This window comes from Falco rusticolus, chromosome 2 (genome assembly GCF_015220075.1).
Source record: "Falco rusticolus isolate bFalRus1 chromosome 2, bFalRus1.pri, whole genome shotgun sequence".
Classification (NCBI taxonomy): domain Eukaryota; kingdom Metazoa; phylum Chordata; class Aves; order Falconiformes; family Falconidae; genus Falco; species Falco rusticolus.
In genome coordinates, this window is record NC_051188.1 from 30,930,198 (window position 1) to 30,949,642 (window position 19,445).

At 43.7% G+C, this 19,445-nt stretch overlaps 2 protein-coding genes across 2 annotated transcripts; one reads left to right on the forward strand and one right to left on the reverse strand.

Annotated features, from left to right (window-relative positions):
- The first annotated feature begins 2,315 nt into the window (after positions 1–2,315).
- Positions 2,316–14,003, forward strand: MED4 (mediator complex subunit 4). Its single transcript, XM_037378557.1, has 7 exons — positions 2,316–2,491; positions 4,698–4,764; positions 5,107–5,277; positions 5,628–5,685; positions 6,593–6,679; positions 7,457–7,588; positions 10,389–14,003. The coding sequence occupies exons 1-7, from the start codon at positions 2,397–2,399 to the stop codon at positions 10,559–10,561; spliced, it is 783 nt and encodes a 260-aa protein (XP_037234454.1). The 5' UTR covers positions 2,316–2,396; the 3' UTR covers positions 10,562–14,003.
- On the reverse strand, positions 13,269–16,037 carry NUDT15 (nudix hydrolase 15). Its single transcript, XM_037378558.1, has 3 exons — positions 15,744–16,037; positions 15,437–15,627; positions 13,269–15,120 (listed from the first exon to the last, which is right to left on the reverse strand). The coding sequence occupies exons 1-3, from the start codon at positions 15,893–15,895 to the stop codon at positions 14,975–14,977; spliced, it is 489 nt and encodes a 162-aa protein (XP_037234455.1). The 5' UTR covers positions 15,896–16,037; the 3' UTR covers positions 13,269–14,974.
- Between the last annotated feature and the right edge of the window lie 3,408 nt (positions 16,038–19,445).

Consider the following 19,445-nt stretch of genomic DNA (forward strand, 5'->3'; position numbering starts at 1 on the left):
ATGGGAGTGTTTCAGAAGTCTATTCAGCAAATTATCCACTCAGTCTTAAAGCATTGGGCCCACGGGGCAAGTTTGGGGCATGAGCCCATGTCACTGAGCCTTTCCCTTTGTCTTGAAGGAGATGGCCCCTCTGACATAGTCTGAATGACTTTCTGTGTCTTGGCACAAGCACACATTCCCTGATGCTTCTAGTCTCACCCTGTCCTCCACCCACATAGATGCAGGAGCACAAGTAAGTCTCTGCCTATGGACCTGCACTTCCCAGCCACTGCTGCAGCCCCAGGGCAAGGACAGGGGAGGACTGGGCAGTAGAAAGCAGATAGATGTCCATGTTGCCTGGAAGAGGGGCAGCAGTTTGAGAAGTGGGGAGAGAAGGGCAGCTGCTCCAGTGGTATTGGCCTGATTGGGTGGGAGTAGTATTGCTGTCAAAAGGAAGGGAGGGAACAGGCTCCTGGGCACATGGAGAGGGAAAGATCAGCCTACAGGAAGCTCCTGTGACCAACATACACGCAGTGGCCGGTCGAGTTTGGGTGTCCTATTAACACCACAAGCTTTTAGGTCTAGTGAAACTAGTATTAAGGCCCTGAATTATATCAGAAGTACTTCAGGTCTAAATAATTCAGATGTCACAATGAATATGAGGAAGAAAATGATTTAGCAGAAGGATTGCTTTGTTTTCAGAGTTGCTATTTCTTTCTGTTATTGCACCCATACAAACACTAACAAATCAGTGAACTGGATGCACAACCAGACAGCATCGCTGATTACGTCTTTTCTTGAACAAAATCAGGGAAACGTAGCGGGGGAAAAAAAGCAAGCAAAAGTTATTTAAAGGGCAGAACTATTTGATGAGATTTTATCTGCTATGTAGTTTAAAGAGAATTCTCAAACTCTCTACAATCAGAACACTGAGGGTTGTTGTATGTTGTAAATTAATTTTAAATAACTCCCGTTGGCAGAGTTATCTTCTCAGGGTTGCCAGATCTCATTGCTTTATCACAAATCTCACAATGCTGAATCGCTTATTTAAACTACAATTCAAAGAATCACTGACTATTTAATTTCTTGCCTTTTTTTTTTTAATTTTAATAAGCGTAAATTTCTCAGGGACATACTGCGGAAGGTAAAGAGATAAGCAGAGTAAATACCAGAACAGTCAGGGATGTCATCATTCATCTAGTGCTTTCTCTAATCAGGAGAGAAAAGAATTGCTGTTTGCTGGCAGGTTTTGCAGCTGCCTGTCGACAGAAGGGCCTGGGATCTGGGGACTCCCTGCTCTTCTGTGGGAGTGCCTGCCCCGGTTATAAACCCTGGCCCCAGATTAACTTTCACTCCGTGCTCCCTCATCTGCCCTCCACCCTGGCTTCTCTCTCAGTTTCTTCACGTTACTGAAACTTTCATAAATATAAAAAATTCCACTGGCTTCACTGTGACCCCACCCAGAGGCAGAGGCCCGCTTACAGCACCAGCTGTAAGGACAAGTGTTCCACGTGCAGGAACACTTAAAAAAACCCAAGCACTACTTTTTAATTATAGCTCAACTGCTGGTAGGATCTGGGGCAGGATTTGCACCTTGTAACCTGCCCTGATAATCACGTGCAGACACCTCCAATGGATGCAAAGCCGCTTTCAGCCTCCACGGGCAGGGTCTGGAACAGGGAGCGGGCGGCTGAGGCAGGTCACGGCCACCCCACCTCACAGCCCGGTGAAAGCTCTCGGCTCTGCCTCATTTGAAGCCCGGGTTTTTTGCTACCAGTATCAGACACCTAACATTCTTCAGCCGTTAGTAAACCACTGTTTCATCCTGCATCTGATAAAAAGCGCCTAAGGGATTTCTGGACATCAGGACACACAAAATATGTGTTAACAAACATGCGACGTGATTTAGTCGCGAGCCCTTTCCCTGCACTTCGTTTCCTGTATCTGTAGCGTACATCTGCGTCTCGTTTAGAGGCTCTTTTGTGGAAACCCGGGGGCTGGGAACGCGTTCAGAAGGGCAACAAGCGCCGACCCTTGCGTAACGACCCGGCTGCAGGAGCGGGCGGTGACAAACACCGCATCTGGCCACGCCGAGGCAGACGTGACCTCTTTTCCCCTCACACCCACGGCCCCTCGGCGTCCCCCGCCGCTCCTCCCCCGCGGCCGCCGGCCCCTCGCCCGCCTCACGGGAGCCGTTACCGCCGCCCGCCCCGCCCCGCCGCGCCGCGCGCCCCACTGGAGGGCGGGGAAGGGAGGGGCCGCCCCCCGGGGGCCGGGCCGCCCTGCGCATGTGCCCCGCCGCCAGGCCGCTGCAGCTCGCTCCTCCGCCGCCGGGGGCGCTGCTGGACACCCGCCCGCGCGGGCCTGGCGCCGCCGCCGGGACGTGGGTCGCACTGGATTCCGCGCCTGGCGCTGTGATGGCGGCGGCGGCGGCGGCTGGGGGAGGCGGGGAGCGGAGCAGCACCCGGGACCGGCTCCTGGCGGCGCTGGAGGATCTCGAGCTCTTGGCCAGGTACCGCGCTCTGCTTTCCGCACCCGGTGCCCGAATGGGCGCGCCCGAGGGGGCGGCGGCGGGGCGCCGCGGGCGGGGTGAGGGCGCTCGGCGCTGTGCGAGCGCGGAGCCTCCGGCGGGGGCGGCGGGAGGAGCGGGGGCCCCGGGGGCGGTGTGGAACTGAGCCGAGCCCCGGTGGGCTGCGGCCTGGCCCGTGCACCCGCGTTTTCCTGCTCCCCTGCGGGTTGCGCGGGGGCTGGGCCCGGCCCGGCGCTCTCCCCGCGGAGGGGGGGCATCGGCGGCGCTTTATTCCCCGCTCGCAGAGCGGGAGGGCTTCCTTGTTCTTCCACTCGCCTTCCGTGGCTGGCGCCTGCGTTTCCCGTGAAATGCACCCGCACCCCCGGTTTTAGGCTTTTTATTAGTCACTAAAAATTATGCTTAAGTCAGAAATTCGGAGGTGGTGTTGCGTGGCCTACGCCGTGCCGGTCGCTGCCCGTATGAGCGTTACGCCCGCTCCGAGCAGGCTGCGGGGCTCGCCGGGAGCGGTGCGAGTGCTCGGGTACTGAGTCCATGCTCTTAAAGCTGGGCTGATAACCTTCATCCAAGTTGCCCACCATGTTGTGGAGGCACAGCTGGCAGCGCAGTTGAAGGCGTTCCTAATTACTTTCCTCCTATTGAGGAGAGCAGAAGCTTAGGAAAACTTTTCCAGAGGGAAAACCCCGTACTACCGGTGTGCCTGGGCACTGTGCGATTACCACTGGTAGGACAAGGAAGATATATTGGTCAGTTGCTCTTGTTTCTGGTTAGGTTTTGTTTTCAGTCTTAGATTTTATTGCGACATATGGGTTGCTGTGTATTTAAAAAAAAAACCAAAAAACTTGCTCTTTATTTAAACTTATTTTTAAATCTTGGAACTCATATTCTACCATTGTGGATGCAGAGCCACCCTCAGAAACACTTAGTGAATCTTCCTGTTGAGCAGCAATGCGCCGCAGCACTGAGGAGCTAGGCCTTTCACAGTCGTGACACTGGGCTGGTGGTAGGGACAGAAATTAAGCAATGTGTCTGATCTATAGCCTTCTTATAGTTTTGTGTCTGTGCAATACCTGGCTAACGCAGGACAGTTAAAACCCTCCATGACATCCACCTTGGTAGTGGTAGTTGACATTCTTACAACAGATTTTATTTGCTACTGCTCAGCGTTCTTCAGGCGGAATAAAGCTTTAGTGATAATGACAAGTTTCTTTATCCTCTAATAGTTTTAAATCAGTTTAGTGTTTGGGAGTGACCAAGAGACATAGACTGAGATGCTATTTAGAGCTTCACGGGTGAGGGTTTTTTTCTGACATTTTGAAAGAGTACCTGCTTTCATTTTAAGGTTCTGGTCCCACTGCTGTATTAGTCCTACATCCCACTGAGCTCCTTGCACTGGACGAAGCAAAGAATCAGTACTCTTCCAAGGATGATGTCTTCAGATAGACAGTTATTCATTCATGGCATTGAGCTGCCATAGCCTTAGAAGCCAAATAAGCTGAATTTACAGAAAACACCTTTTTGCATTGTGGTCTTGTTGCTTAGCGAGTCCCCCCTGGGGTTCTTCGTGACTTTTCAGAGTGGTGGCAAAGTAAATGGGTACCTGGAAGTGTGATCAAGAGGTTTGTTTGATAAGTACTTCTAAACTGGCACCAGAATATTATTAGTTTTATCGGTATTTTTCTGTGTTTGATATGCAACTAGTATAATATGTGGAAATACTTGTTGTAAAAGTAGTTTCACAACAGACTCTAGGTGTTTGAAAGGATAGATTTCATTGTGTATGAAACTAGTTCTGTTGGGAAAATAGAGAAGTAAAAAAGTGAAGACAACTTTCATGCCCTTTTACAACAAGCAAAGGCAGTAGAAGTAGGGTATGAATGCGTTTCATTGTGCTGTTTCTTCTCTCAGCTTCTGCTTATGTCTTATATATTTTGGCAGGAACTTAGCGCATTTCATGAGTAGAAATACATGAACACTTCTTGAGCACCAAGAAGAAAACATTCTCCAATTGTGAGACTTATTCAAGGAATTACTCTTAGTTGAGAAATCCATGCCAACACTGTACTATAAAATACTCAAGTCCATGGATACCTTTGTAATTATATCAGTACTCAGACAATTTTGGGGTGACTTGATGTGGTTTACAAATAATGCTGTAGAAAATTATGCAAACACAGAGTTTTCCTTTCAGGGAACTGATTGAAATTTTGGCAATTTCTAGAAACCAGAAGCTTCCACAACCAGGAGAGGAAAGCCAGGTAAGCTGACTTTCTAAACTGTATTTCTGTGGGTAAGCACAACGCTTTATTTGTAATTTTTTCCCCTTTTTTTTCTTTCTTTGTCCTTGTCTATACTCAGACTAGTGGTGATGATGGGATTTTGGCTGCATTACAAAGGCATTCTTGGTCCTCATGTTGGGTTTTTTGTTTGTTTATTAGTTGTATGATTCATAGGCTGTTTCTGCAAACTGAGGAAGAAATTTTAATTTTTTGTGCAAACAGAAATACTCCAGTGGATGTCAGTTGCTGTCCTTTGCAGCACAATTGCGGGTGTGTTGTTACTCTAGCTAAATTAAGTTCTACAAAACTCTTGTTCAATAGATCCTGGAACTGCTGATTCAGAGAGATGGTGAGTTTCAAGAACTAATGAAGTTGGCGGTTGATCAGGGGAAAATCCATCATGAAATGCAGCTTTTAGAAAAGGTAGTAGAAAAGAGGGATAATGATATTCAGCAGCTGCAGAAACAACTAAAAGAAGCAGAGCATATACTGGTAAGTTCACAATGATGTGTTTGCTTTTGAGCATCTACTTGTGGTTGTTCTGGAGGAAGTGGTGTGTTAAGTTGCGAAGATACAAATATTTAAAACTTCATAAGAGCTTAGCATTTGTTTTTTTTTTCCAGTAATCAAATACTGTTATCATGCTATTCAGTTTTGTTTTATAATGCTAATTTTCTTCCAAACCTACTTTGTGTATTTTGAAAATGTTCACTGAATAGTGTCTCTCTTAAAATGCAAGTAAATGCAAAAAATTATTCACAGAACTGACTTTATGTAGAAATTTACAAGTTAAAGATGCATTGAAGATTTGGTTTAATTTGTTGGGGTTTTTTTACAACTAGGCAACAGCTGTTTATCAAGCAAAGGAAAAGCTGAAATCAATTGAAAAAGCAAGAAAAGGTGAGTATCCATGATTGCACATACTACATAAATGCAGTTGTAAAGAATGTTGCAAGTGAGCTGAAGTTAGGGTTGTTTTTTGGTTTGGTTTTTAATTATCATCACAGATTTTTGGATGCTTTATGTGTAAACAAATTTCTGTTTCATTATGAACCTATAACTCAATAAAGGCAGGAATTTATTATTTTTTGTGGTAAGCATATCTTTAATATTAAATTTAAAGCATTTCAGTACTCTTCTTGGACTGATAATAGTGTATCTGGTTAACTTAAGTATCTCATCAAATCACCTCAGGAGGTTACTGAGGAAAGGGAGACAATGTTGGTATGCATATCCATTGTATTTGAAAGACTGGCTAGCTGGTGACTCTGGTTTGTATTTGTAGCAATTCCTGCCTATCAAGTGAAACTGACTTTTTTCTTTTCCTGTAGGAGGCCTTTTCTTGGTGTTTTTTTATAGTGTCTTAACATTTTGTATATTTCTTCTAGAAAAATCAAGAAATATGTAAAATTTCTCTTTACTGTAATACAGGCATATATTTAGAAGGGCTGCTACCTGTATGCTCTACATTTACTAGACAAACACATTTCTTTACTATGGAAAATTCCATAATAGAGCAGGTCCTGAAGTTTTCTTGCAAATTGCGCTTGTCAAGTACGCTGCTTAGGAGACTGATTTGGTTTTTTCACAAGGTTGAAAAACTGCTGACGTGGCTGTAAAATCAGTTCACTGAAGCTCACGCTTACATAGTCTAAGAATCCTCCAAGCAGTCATTGTCAAACGTTAAGAGCATGCTTCAAATACAAAAATACATTCCCAATCTTTTAGATATTAGTGTGCAGTCTTCTGAAATAATATAATGATGCAGTCTCCTGACAATATGGTAACTTTTCTTCCATTCTTCCAGGTGCCATTTCCTCTGAAGAAATAATTAAATATGCCCATAGGATCAGTGCTAGCAATGCTGTTTGTGCCCCTCTGACGTGGGTACCAGGTAACTTACCATGTTTATGACAACAGATTTTTAAACTTTTTTTATTTCTAATAATAAAGCATGGTCAGTATCTGGTCTTAGGATGCTTATACAGTGAAAAACACTGGGGTTTATTAGAGTAACATTGTTTTCAGCTGTTCTATCTAATATTTTCAACAAAAATGGATATAAAAGTCCTGTACGTCTTCAAAAGGATATGAAACTGCATGCTTCCATTAATTGACTGGCCTCCTCTGCTCTCCTTTGTTCGCTTTTTTCCTCTGAACGTTGGCCCCAGTTGTAAGTTAGAACCAAGTATGTTGAAGTCTTTTCCATGTGCTTGATTGTTTTCCCTCCTGCCCCTTATAATATTTTCTTCAGAGGATGTTAGTAATCAGTGGAGTCAGAAGCAAGGCTTTCGTTTTGTCAGGTTTCAGTTTTGGGAACTATCCTCCTTGTCCAAAATGGGAATGTGTTTTTTTTCTAATCTCTGCCCTTGCTGTTTAGCTGTGAAGTAGCAGGGAAAGCAAAGATATCTTCTAAATGTGAGGTTGGTTTTGTTTTGATTACTTTTAATGTGCTTTTTATGCCAAGTTTGAATGAACAAAGAAGGTCTTAAGTGGAAGACACAGGTTTGGATTTTAACAAAACAGGTGTGATGCTCATTGCTGATCCAAGCAATCAGAGTATGTTTCATTTTGGGTTTTGTTTGGTCAGGAAGCTAGGCACTGAAGAAAAAATTGATGTCTGCAAGACAAGTAAATATATAAACACATCCTTTTGCTTTTCTTCTTAAAGGGGACCCACGTAGGCCATATCCTACAGATCTGGAAATGAGGAGTGGGCTCTTGGGTCAGATGAACAATCCGTCCACCAATGGAGTTAATGGACACTTACCAGGGGATGCACTTGCAGCAGGTAGACTGCCAGGTAAAAGAAATTCAGTTTTATTTTGCTTTTCTTTCTTCCTTGTACAGTCACAGCAATTACACATTTCCCTTAGCAAAGGCAAATCAGAGTTAAAATAATGAAAATTACGGCTAATATTGTTCCTGAGCAGTGAAGATCTAGTAAATAAAGTTAACAATTAGAAATTTTATGCTAAATCGTGCTGCAGACACTACAACTATATCTATATAAACAAAACTCACTTCTTTACCCTTCAGTTATTTTGAATTGCTGTAAAGTAAGTGATAACAAATCATGTTAGAAAGAAGCATTTTCAAAGCAATCTTTTCTTAGTAGTGATGACAGAAAGTATGGAATTGTGAAAGCTGTATTTGGAAGAAAAGAGGTTTATTGTCATCCCCTACGTTTCTTTAAGTCTACACTCTGTATAGCAAGACTGATTAGTTCTGGATTGAAGAGGCATTGCAGGGACAACTGGTGAGGTAGTACCTTGAGTGTAGGAACTGAGCTTTAATCTGTTAATTTGCTTAGTGAAATGGGTGCTTCCGTTGACTTTAATGGGATTCATTCACTCATGCTGAAATAGAATTTGGTAGTAAATTGTAGTAACTGAATCAAGAATTCAGTGGTTCTGTACTTGTGCAGTATTAGTCTACCATGGTTAGACTAAAATGTGGAAAAATTCTCAGTTTGGATTTATAGGAGGCCTGTAACAGTTCTTACCTGTCCGTTAAGCCACTTGCAGGTGTTACAGAAAGCTTGTGTTCAAAAATTATACTGAATCTATTAAAAAACCCTGTATTGTAACTTCACTGGAGAAATTGTAAACTTGGATCTGATCATCTGTCTAATCCTATTGTCACCTCTTAGGAAGTGACTTGAGGTTCTGCATCATACCGCTTTCTAAATCTCTGGCCTTGGATAAAATGGGCCAGTAAGCTGGGTAGGAGTGGGACCCTGACATCTGTCCAAAGCAACCTATCAGGGGAATGCTGAGCGTGGGCCCACGTATCTTTACTGTTCTTTTGGAGTACGGTCAGAGACGTGAAGGTTGTGGCTTCCTCATGGAGTTTGAGCATTTATTTGCATAAGTAGAGCCCGTTTTGGCTGGCTCCTCTGCCTTAGGGGATGCAGTCTAGCTTCTTTTACTTTTGAGTGCTGTCTCTGTAAGAACTGAAAGCCCACTGTTTAGGACTTTGCCTTGAGAAGCTGGAAAGTGTGGGATTTTAAACTCCTCAAGTAAAGTTGTTAATTGAATCTGGGTCTCCTATGTCAGGGTAATTCTGTAATTATTGGACTGTCAAGTAAGAGGGAAACACCAAAACTTCATTTAAAAGACAGTAGAGGCTGCCCCAGTGTTTTGTGTAGGGATCCTGAATCTGTTGGTGTGTGGAGGCATGTTCTGAGAATGTTAATTGTGGGATTTAGTCCTTTTAGAGACTTGTGCAGAGAGATGTCCAGTTACTGAGTCCTTACCGAGTCTGCAAGGTAGCCACTGCGCTGCATTATAGCCTCAAAACTCTGAGCCTGCTTAGCACACACATTCAGCCTAGTTTAATAGTGGACTGGTTCCAGTATTGAGTCATGGTCACAGGATGTAAAACACTGGTTTAGAGTCTCAGCTGGTTCAAATAAAGTTGGTTAGCTTCACCACAGCTGGGATGAGACCGCTTGGTACTGCTGTTGGTCTTCCTAAAGTGGGGCACAGAACTGGCATGAAGGCTGCGTTATGTTCTCATGTTTGCTGGTGGGTTGGATTTGTACGCCTAGGTAATGCTTCTGGTATTAGGGGACTGTGGCTGTAGTTCATATGTGGAATCTCGGGTGTCTCCAGACTCGAAGATCAGAAGCTGCCCTGTGTGTGTAGTCTTTGTGCTTCCGAGTTAGGCAGCACCTGAGCGAGAGAGTAAGTCTACCATATATGACCCCCTGCTTAGACAGTGCCCGCTTTCTGTGCTCAAAGTCCCACGTGGGTGGGCTTTTAATGCTTGCTGTAAGTGGGAGACGGCTGGTTTCTTTGGGATGGACTGATCTACAGTGCCTGGTAATAAGTGGAGAAGAACTAAAGCAGCAGGAGCATAAATTAAAAGGAAGGGAGCAGAAATAGCATATAGATGTGTACTGCAGCTTTGAAATGGGAGCTGTTTTCCAGGTAAGGAAGGAAGGGAGGGACTCGGAAGTGTTGTGGGTGGAGGGTAGGTTGGTAGGAAGTACGGTATGGGATGGTTTTGGAAGTAGGAGAAACAGTGAATGCTCAGAGAAGTCAGAGGCAACGGGCTGGCCTGGCCTGGGGCACAGTGGGGCATTCCCAACCCTCGGGTATCTGTCCGTGCCCCTGGTTTTGTAGTAGGACACTTCTCCTTTGCACTTTATGTACTGTTTGCCGATAACCAAGGTGTTTCAGTCAAATTTGGATAAAACCTTTTACTCTGAATTTATATGGTCTACCTTAAGTACTTTTCTTGATCTAATGTTTTAAGCTATTTTTGCATCCTGATAGGGTGACCATTTTCATTACTGACAGTCGTCGTGAATGTTCAGTCAGTTAAAACTGTGCTTTGAAGGTGAAAAGCTCTGTATAAATATATCCTGTTTTGAACTTACAGACACTCTGTAAGTGGGTGTCTCTTGCAGAGTAGGCTTTTAAAGGGATAGAATGGCTCCTTCATGAGATTTTTCCAGCTGTTACTGGAGGCTTTCATCTGTCCAAAATTAAGGAAGGATTTTAAGATTTAATTTTAAATTGGAGTTCTGGTTGAGCTGTCTTGTTGAATTTGTTGATGTATGAAGCTGATAGTTTGATTATGCCCCTTTTTTCCAGATGTGCTTGCTCCTCAGTATCCTTGGCAGTCAAGTGATATGTCAATGAACATGCTACCTCCTAATCATAGTAATGATTTCATGTTGGAGCCTCCAGGACACAATAAAGAGAATGAAGATGATGTAGAAGTTATGTCAACAGACTCCTCAAGTAGCAGCAGTGACTCAGACTAGGTACAAGAGGGACAGTATCCCTAGTAGACCTTTCCTGTGGTGAAGGTGGGTTGGATGCTGTTCATTGGAAACGGCTATATCATTTTGTAAAGCTGGTGGCCCATGTGTAGGGAGAAGGTACCAGCTGGCTCAGAAATAGGGTGACTAACTTAAAATCTGGACTTCAGAATTTTTTTCCATTAGATGTTCAAGTAAAAGGAGGCTTTCTGCTGGAGGAGAGATGTCAAATTTCCCGTGATTATGTAAATGTGTGAATGTGTATGTTTGAAAGAGATGTGTGTATATATATATTTACTATACATTAGATGAAAAATGTTCCTGGGAAAAGAGGTGTAAGGGGAATCCCCTTGTATGTTTGTTAGTCACTTCACTCTTTTGCTGATAGCCTTTTCTATGACACAGAAATGAGATGTGAAATTTGTAATTTTAATATCCTTTTTTTGTTACCGGCTAAATCAATGTTTTTGGTCATCTGTGTGCCGAGAACAAAAATATGGCAATAAAGTGTAAAAAAAAAAAAGTTTGTAATTATTGTAATATATCATGAATGATTTGTCATAAATAAACTCAGCTTTGATGTAACTTCACGTTTCATTTTGCAGACTTAAATCTTAGGTGAGTTACTGTGTAACTTCAATACTTAGCACATTTTATCCCAGTATGTGGCTGAATTCTGATTGAATTTCAGAAGTTTGTGTTCCATTTTCCCCTTTGCAAGATCCCAAGTCAGTATTGGAAGCAGGTGAGGAGTCAGGAACTGAAAGTATTCCTTTTCAACCAAGCTTTATCAGGTAGACACATAACTGGGCAGATCCTGAGGCAGTGATGTAAAGTGCCCATTCGCAAGGCTTCACCAAATACTTTGGTTAAACATCCTGGGATGCTGGGGCTGACAAGCTTTGGGGCATGCTGCAAGTTCAGCTCCTTTTAGTTCAAAGTGCTCACAGTCTTTATTCTTGTCCTCTATAATTTTTTCAGTTCTTTGAACCTACTAATCTGTTTACTTCAGCAGTTGTATTTCTTGCCTCAGCTACAATATTCTTTCATCTTTCCAAAGGCACTTCGCTTGGCTTTCCTTCCCTTGTTCTGTTTTGCTTAAGGAGTCATTTTATGACAGCCATTTTTGTCTTAAGTAACCCTCTGATCAAATCAGAAAACTAATGTGGACGGTTACAGGTTTCTGCCTTGCAATGAGGCTTCCTGAAGCAGAGATCACAATTCTCTTCACTGTTCCGTTTTGTAGATTCCTTATAGGAAATACCTGATAAATCAGGTACTTCCTCATTTGCTCAGACAATCTTTCAAGTATTGCTGTAGTAATGCTACCACATATGACCAACATATGTACAAATCCCATAAGGATATTGAAATGAAAAGGACTTCGGTCAGGTTCAATCACGCAATACAGGGCAGTGTTTTTTGTTTTAATAGAAATGTGGAATTTGGTTTTGTCTCGGCTGTTCCTTTTGGAAGTATTTTTAGACTTAGACTGCAAAACAGAGGTGAAATTTTACTAAAGTTATTCATATACATATATATTTTAACCTTTATTCAGTATCATCTTTTTCTTTGGTGTTTACCCCAACTGTCTTTATAGAGAACTGTATTTCCTCTTTAATTCATGTTAATTCCAATATGCCTGCCCTGTCTCAATCATCCTAGTTAACCTTGGCTACCCCTGTTCTAGTTCACATTGTTTTTTCTTAAACATGTGCAATCAGAATCATACACAATATTGCAAAATGCAGTTAATGCTTTTTACTGTGGGATTAGTATTTTCTTCCCTAAATGCCCCTCTCAACACATCTTAGCACACAGCCACAGCTCGCTAGTCTCTTTCGTCTTCTCATTTATAAGGATGTTCTTTTCTTGGAATGAAATACAAATGGAGATAATTAATTAAGAGTCATGGAAAGTGTAATGTACAGTCTAGCCAAAACTCTTGCATGGCTGTATCATGTGATACACTAACTGAAATATAGTGGAGGTGAGTGATGGTTTCCAGACATAAGTAACAGTGAACAGAAGCAATGACCAGTTCTTTTTCTGGATTGTTTGTTAGTCTATTAATGGGACCAATGCATTACATAAGATGTCGTCTCTGCCTGCTGTTCTCTTAGCAGAAAATCAGATGCTAGGTGCAAGATGCACCCTAATCAGTTTCTTTGTATCAGTGCTCCAAACTATATGCTGTTCAGGAGTATTTTTCTCAATGCTGGATAACTATAATGCCATTTTAAATGAATTCTATTAAAAGCAGTTTAACAAATGACAAATTTTTAATTGCGTGTTCTGTTAGTGGCTTAGATCTGTTAAATAGGAAAATCTATTATATACACAAGTACTAAAATCAAAGTAAATGTAACATTGAGTTGAAAGGACTGTCTTAGCAGCCAAGAACTACAGAGAATCAAATTTTTGGGTGGGGAGAGGAAGTATAAATGCATGACACATACAGAACAAGTTATTTAATTTAGGGATTGCTGACAGCTGATTGCAGTAATGCACTGTAATCATCAAGAGTCCACTCAGAAAGCACACAGAAACCCTGACATATGGAGATACTGTTTGTGTCCTCATTTCAGTAACTACTTGTGTATTTACAACAGACAGAACAACTAAAACCATTAATGGAAACCAAGAATTTAGTGCATGACAAACCATTTTACAGTGACCCATGTTTTCCCATCATGAGCTAGATGCTTTCTAAAATTGCATTAAAATATTTTAATGTTTTTTTTCGTTACTATTTGGAACAGACGGGCAGGACATTTGTCAACTCTTCCTACAGCCTCTTTGTTGACAGCTGAATGGAATAACTTTGTGTACATAAAGTTGCTTTCAGGAAGAAAATCTCCACTTTTGAATAGAAAAAATAAGCTTTTTACAAAGATACAGTAGTAAAAGAATTTTCAGTGATGGTTCCCATTTCAAAGCTGCTTTATAGCGTTATCATCTTTCTTCGCTTCAGAGAAAGAGTATCTGTCCTAAGGGAAATTGTGTGTAGTTAATACTTCAAATTCTAAACAGGAGGCTTGCTATCATCAGTACCATCCTTCTAACTCGCTTCACTCTGCTTCTCAGCAAATAAAAGCCATCTCCATTTAAGAAAATGTATGTGCCAAGTAAAGAAGAGCTTTAAATTCTTCAAGCTCATTTCTTTGAAGAACTGACAATTCAATTCATAATTTCAGACAATTTTAATCTTTCAATATTGTGCTTATGTTTTATTCAAAAGAAATTTAAGTTCTCTCAGAATATTTTGTTCAAGGGGTATATCTAGATGAAACAGGCAAAACCTGTGTTTTAGAAGAACTCTGAAGAGGGGAAAAAAAGAGCCAATTGGTGGTTTTTTAAAAGCCACATCGTAAAATTAATTGATGTCCTAATGACTACATCTGGATAAGAATCAAATTTGGTTACAGATTCTAGAAAAATTGAACCCCCCCCCAACTCATTGGTTTTGTATGTATCTTTGTGTGTACCATGATTTCATTCGCTACCAATTCAATCATTTAGTCACCTGACAATGCTATCCAATCCCAGTAGCCATACAGAATTACACCCGTCTGTGCTGTTTTAATACTGGCAGCCCTCTTCAGCCAAAAAGTACACCTGTGCCATAGAGCTACACCTATACATGAGGTTAGTTTGTACAATGCTATTTGTGTCAGCCTAGTAGAACACTATAGGCACCTTTCCATTAAACTATTACAAGTTCAGTAACACGATCAGGCATTCAGATCAACTGCAGAGATCTGAAACACTTCTGTAGATAAATCTGAATGTAACTGTGGCAGCAGAGAGAACTTTGCTATGAAAGGGGGTGGCAGGAATGGTTCAGGATTTTTCATTCCTTGCAACAAGCCACCACAAGCTTTTCATGTTTACCATGCCCTGATTTTCAAGTATATACTACTGTCTGCAGGAGAATGAGGTGTTTGTAAAATGTGACTTTTGTTCATGACAGTGCCTTAACTGAAGCTATGAGTCAAGGCTAAGTTTAAAACTTGGCCCAGGATTTATAATTACAGAAAAGCAGCATGGTATACAAAGTAGTTTTACACAGAAAGCAAGACAGTAGTTTAAGGAAATCAAGTTTCTCTTGGGCTTGGTGCTGGAACTGTTTCCAAGTGAGTAAGCTTCTCTGAGTAGTTCTGACATCCGAAGGGCTATTCATCCATGTAAAGGTTAACCAGATAAAACACTATGAGTTTTCTATAAAAGAAAACATCAACTGTTAACCACTAGAGCTAGAAATAGCTGTGGAATGAGAGACAACTGTCATGTGAAACACAGTAAGAGCACTGAAACATTTTGGCTTTGGGAAGGGTAACATTTTCACATGGGCAAAGTGAGCACAGTACATGCTTTCCTCATTCACTCAAAAAAGCAGGTCTGTCCTTGGGTTTGTTACGTCAGTTGGTGACTTCCAGTGTACCCCTTCAGATGATCGAGCTCTTCCGAAAAGGGATTGTAACCTTGCTCCCTCAGACAGCGCAGGGCCCAGAAGAGCTGATCCGCTGGAGGAAATTCATCCCATTTAACCCATTCCCAACCTGTAAGGTAAAAAAACCCAACCAAACAAAAGATAAAGCCCGAGCATAAGATTAATCACGTCACAATCCTGCCTCTGCAAGTCTGGGTGGATCGTGCATAAGCTACCAACGCGAATTCACATTCTCTGGGGCACACGCAGTTGTTTTCTAATGTTTCTTTCCTCCCCTTAGTCCCGACCCTGCGGGACACGCGCGTTCCCTCAGACCCGCGGCCACCCCTCACCTCGTTACCTCAAAGCCCGCGCAGGCAGAGGCCGATATAAAATAAATTAAGCTATAGACGTGCTCAAGCCACCGTTCGGACGCGCCCCCTCACCCTCGTTCTTCTCGGGCTCGCGGTTGCGCGGCTCCGCCCCCGGCTCCGCCTCGCCCTTCATGAGGACAGTGACGTAGTGGTAGCGCGCGGCGGCGCACACCGAGTTGACGGCGGAGGCGAAGCGCACGTTGCGCAGCCGCAGCGCCGCCTCCTCCAGCGTCTCCCGCGCGGCGCACTCGGCCAGGCTCTCCCTGCGGGCGGGGCAAGGCGGGGCCGCCTCAGGGGAGGGGGCGGGCAGACGGCTCTCCGCGGCGCCGGCCTGCGCGGCCCCGGGGCCCGCGGCCAGGGGGAGGGTCGGGGGTCCTACCCGAACTCCAGGTGGCCTCCGGGGAGCTGGTAGGTGCCGGCCCCCACCGCGCCCTTCCTCTTGCCCAGGAGGACGCAGTTGGGGTGCGCGGGGCTGGTGACCACGACCCCTACGCCGATCCCGGGCCGCGGGGGCTGCGCCGTCTCACCCATGACAGCCGCGGGCGCTACGGAAGGCTCCTCCCGGCTCGGCTCGGCCCGGCCCGGCCCGGCCCGGCAGGGCGGCAGCGGGCGGGGGCGGCTGGGCTAGCGGGGCCGCGGCCTGGGTTCGGGAGGCCGCTGCCCGGGGGGCGGGGAGGGTGCTAGGGCGCGCGAGGTACGCACGCGCGCCGCCGGCGGGTGGGGCGGGGCGCGGGGGCGGGCGGCGGCGGGGGCGCTGTTCGGGCCTGGCCGGGGCACTCGGCGCTGAAAAGGCGTTTGTGCGAGCGCGGCGCGCCTGACGCGGAGCCGGTGGGGCGCAGTCCCTTGGCCGCGGTGCCCGCCTGTCTCTGCCTGCAGGTTTGTTTGGCACTTACGAGCGGCCCGTAGGTGAGCCCGCGGTGCCAGCGGGGGCGGCCCGGCTCTGGAGAGGCACTTGGGAATTATTAAAAAGAAACTACAAACTTGGCGAAGCAGAGCCCCACTGGCAGAATGGCAGCTCCTGACTGATAAAGGAACACATCAACATTCCTGCTAGTAAACATTCATTTTCATTTTCACTTTTTTTAATTACAGATATACGATTATATAGAACATAAGGTACAAAAATTCATGTTCCTTTTAAACAACTGTAAAGTTTGTTAGATTTTTCCCTTCTCTAGCCTATTAATCACAACACAGATACAAACTATTATTCCTTTGCAAGATTTTGAAACCTTACAAAATATTTGGCTACAGATGTTTTTATTTACTTGTGAAGGTCATAGGGCCAAATTGTGTGAAGATTAATCACTGCTTTTTATGTGATAGTTTTCTGAGGTTTAATTGCCTGAACTTGTGCAGTGTCAGATGAGTCCCAGTGGCATGAAGGCAACATCAGGAGTGTGTGGCTGGGCGTGCTGGAAGCAATGCTGCCCTTTGCTGGTAGTTGGCTGTGCTGTGTAGCTGTAATGTCAGCCCACACCCTGAATTACTGACATTAGTAAACAAAAAAATAGAGTCTTGGACATACTGCCCAGCTACCTGACTTCCTGTAAACCAAGCTTATTCATGTGTATCTGCCCTCCAGTACAGCTGGAGTAACCTAATCTCCACATTAAACAGCAGTCAGTTATGTCACTTCTGTATTTACAATTTAATATGACAGTGATCTTACAGAAGTCTTATCAAAGACTCGTCCTCACCCACTAAGCTCATTCTGGTACAATATATTAAAACACCACAAGGCTGTTTATCTGAACAATGAAAAATTCTGCTTTCTGTGTACACCATTTTCCTGTACCTTATACCAAACAGCATTTACAAACAAGTCTGAGGGTGAGGGTGGCCCACTTTATTTTAATATTTATACAGTTGTTATGTTGTTAGAATGGTAGCAGGATACAATTTCTTACATTATATGAAGTTAATTACGTAGCATATAATTTTTTCTCGTATTTTTCATAATCATCTGTAATACTTGTCAGTAGGCTAAGATTTACCCTTTTTCGCTACCATCCTATTTCATACAAGGATGCAAAGTATTATTCCTTTTCAGGAATTTAAAATAATTTTTGTTGTATCTTTTGATATCTGCTTGTTTTGAAATCTGCTTTTATTCTGATGTATTGGTTCAATTTTTTCATCTTACATTTGCAGTCATTAACAAAGAATACTGTGTGAAAATAAACCATACTTTGTTGGCTGAATCTGTTCTCATCAGTTTTGCTTTAGGATTTATTTAGGACATGGGTGTGCAGTTGGATTTTGCACAGGTTATGAAGTAAATGTAGGCCACTATTTCTGAGTTTGATAGTGAACAGACATCCGCTGAAGATGAGAGTAAGCCAAGAATGAGAAGGTAAAAATGCATCTTCTACTATGGTAGTATGTTGAAAAGCTTGCAAGGTTATGCTTTATGTGCTCTTATAAACTTGTTTATTAATACTTCATCTGACAAAGTATTTTTGTGAAATAAGCGGCTAAAACAGTGTGTTTGAACCAGCATGCATCCAGGCTGCTATTGAAAGAGAGGCAAGCACTTTTCAGGCCCAAGCACTTGTTCATTTTGCTGGCACTGTTATTCAAGTGGCTGTGCAGTGAACTGGATGAGCAAACGGCTCTGCCTCAAAAAAAATTATTTTTAATGAGATCTTTTCCTAGTGTGCTGTGGGCAGCACAGGGAGAGGATGGGACAGATTTAGATCAGATTAGACATAGCATGAAGCCAAACCTAACTGCAAACTGGGAGGAAAGATGATTTTTTCAGCAGGATTGGTTTCCCTGCTACGATTTACAGCTCAGGTACACAAGCTATTGAATTGGCACAAGGGAGGCAGCAAGTATGAGCAGCTGGGATCAAGAATGATGGGACTAACCATGTTAGTGACAGGCCAGATTTATGTCAGATTGAAATGACTACACAGCCATTCCACAGCCTACACAGAGAGAAAGCAGGTCAGAAAAGCACACAGTGTACAGAAGCTGCTTGAAAAGCAGCTACACAGCCAGAAAACATCTTTCTGAGAATCTCATGCATGCAGTTCCCTGGCTGTGGAATTTACTACATATTCACATTTGCTTAGCAGAAGTATGAGCTGGAAGATGTAAGGATTATGTTAAATCTTTCACATATCAAAGCTGGCATTCAGAAGCTGAGTAGAATGTGACAGCAGTGCATGGCTTCAAAGTCCTGCCAGCAGGCTGAGTGAAATGTGAGCTTGGAAGATATATGGTTTTTCCCTTGCTTACATTCAAGCAGCTGGTAGTTATCCTGAACCCTAATACTGAAAAAATAAAATTCAACATTGTTAACTGTTTCCTCACATGAATTTTAGCAGAAATATTTCTGTGACACCTCATGCTTCCATTAAATCAATTTTTATTGCACTTAAACGGGAGGGAGAGGATGCAACTTGGACGGTAATTGCTCTCCTGGGCTATGTTTTTGATTCATACTCCAGCTGCTGGGTCATAAGAAGCGGTTGGAATTGCAGAACAGATCGAGGGATTCCCAAGGGAGATGTCAGCTCTACCTTTCCATCAGATGAGGGACTGAACGGGGCACTTGAGGGAGCTATTCACCTTCCTGTAAAAGCAGTGAGGAGAAAAAAATCTCCACCAGCCTCTAGGAAAAGGAACTGAACGAAAAGAATAAACTTGGGCAGAAGTGACAGTCATTTGTTTTAAGGAAGACCAATGCTATTATGACTCTGCAAATAGAAGCATTTGAAAAGCTCAACATGACCCGGCCATGTGCCCTTGCAGCCCAGAAAGCCAACCGAACCCTGGGCTGCGTCAAAAGAAGCGTGGCCAGCGGGTCGAGGGAGGTGATTCTCCCCCTCTGCTCCACTCTGGTGAGACCCCACCTGGAGAACTGTGTCCAGCTCTGGGGTCCTCAACATAAGAAGAACATGGACCTGTTGGAGCGAGCCCAGAGGAGGGCCATAAAGATGATCAGAGGGTTGGAGCACCTCTCCGGTGAAGACAGAGGCAGGGTGAAAATCCTGCCTTTTTACTACAGTAGGATGCTGTATGGCAGGAGCTCTTGTCCCCTTTCTCTGCTGGGCTGTTTTAATGATACTCG

Excerpts from the sequence above, each read along its gene's own strand:
- MED4 (XM_037378557.1), top strand. The coding sequence starts at position 2,397 with ATGGCGGCGGCGGCGGCGGCTGGGGGAGGCGGGGAGCGGAGCAGCACC. Across the intron at positions 5,278-5,627 it reads AAGAAGCAGAGCATATACTG|GCAACAGCTGTTTATCAAGC; the intron begins GTAAGTTCACAA and ends TTTTACAACTAG. Across the intron at positions 5,686-6,592 it reads AATTGAAAAAGCAAGAAAAG|GTGCCATTTCCTCTGAAGAA; the intron begins GTGAGTATCCAT and ends CCATTCTTCCAG.
- NUDT15 (XM_037378558.1), bottom strand. The coding sequence starts at position 15,895 with ATGGGTGAGACGGCGCAGCCCCCGCGGCCCGGGATCGGCGTAGGGGTC. Across the intron at positions 15,628-15,743 it reads GGAGGCCACCTGGAGTTCGG|GGAGAGCCTGGCCGAGTGCG; the intron begins GTAGGACCCCCG and ends CCCCGCCCGCAG. Across the intron at positions 15,121-15,436 it reads CGAGCCCGAGAAGAACGAGG|GTTGGGAATGGGTTAAATGG; the intron begins GTGAGGGGGCGC and ends TTTACCTTACAG.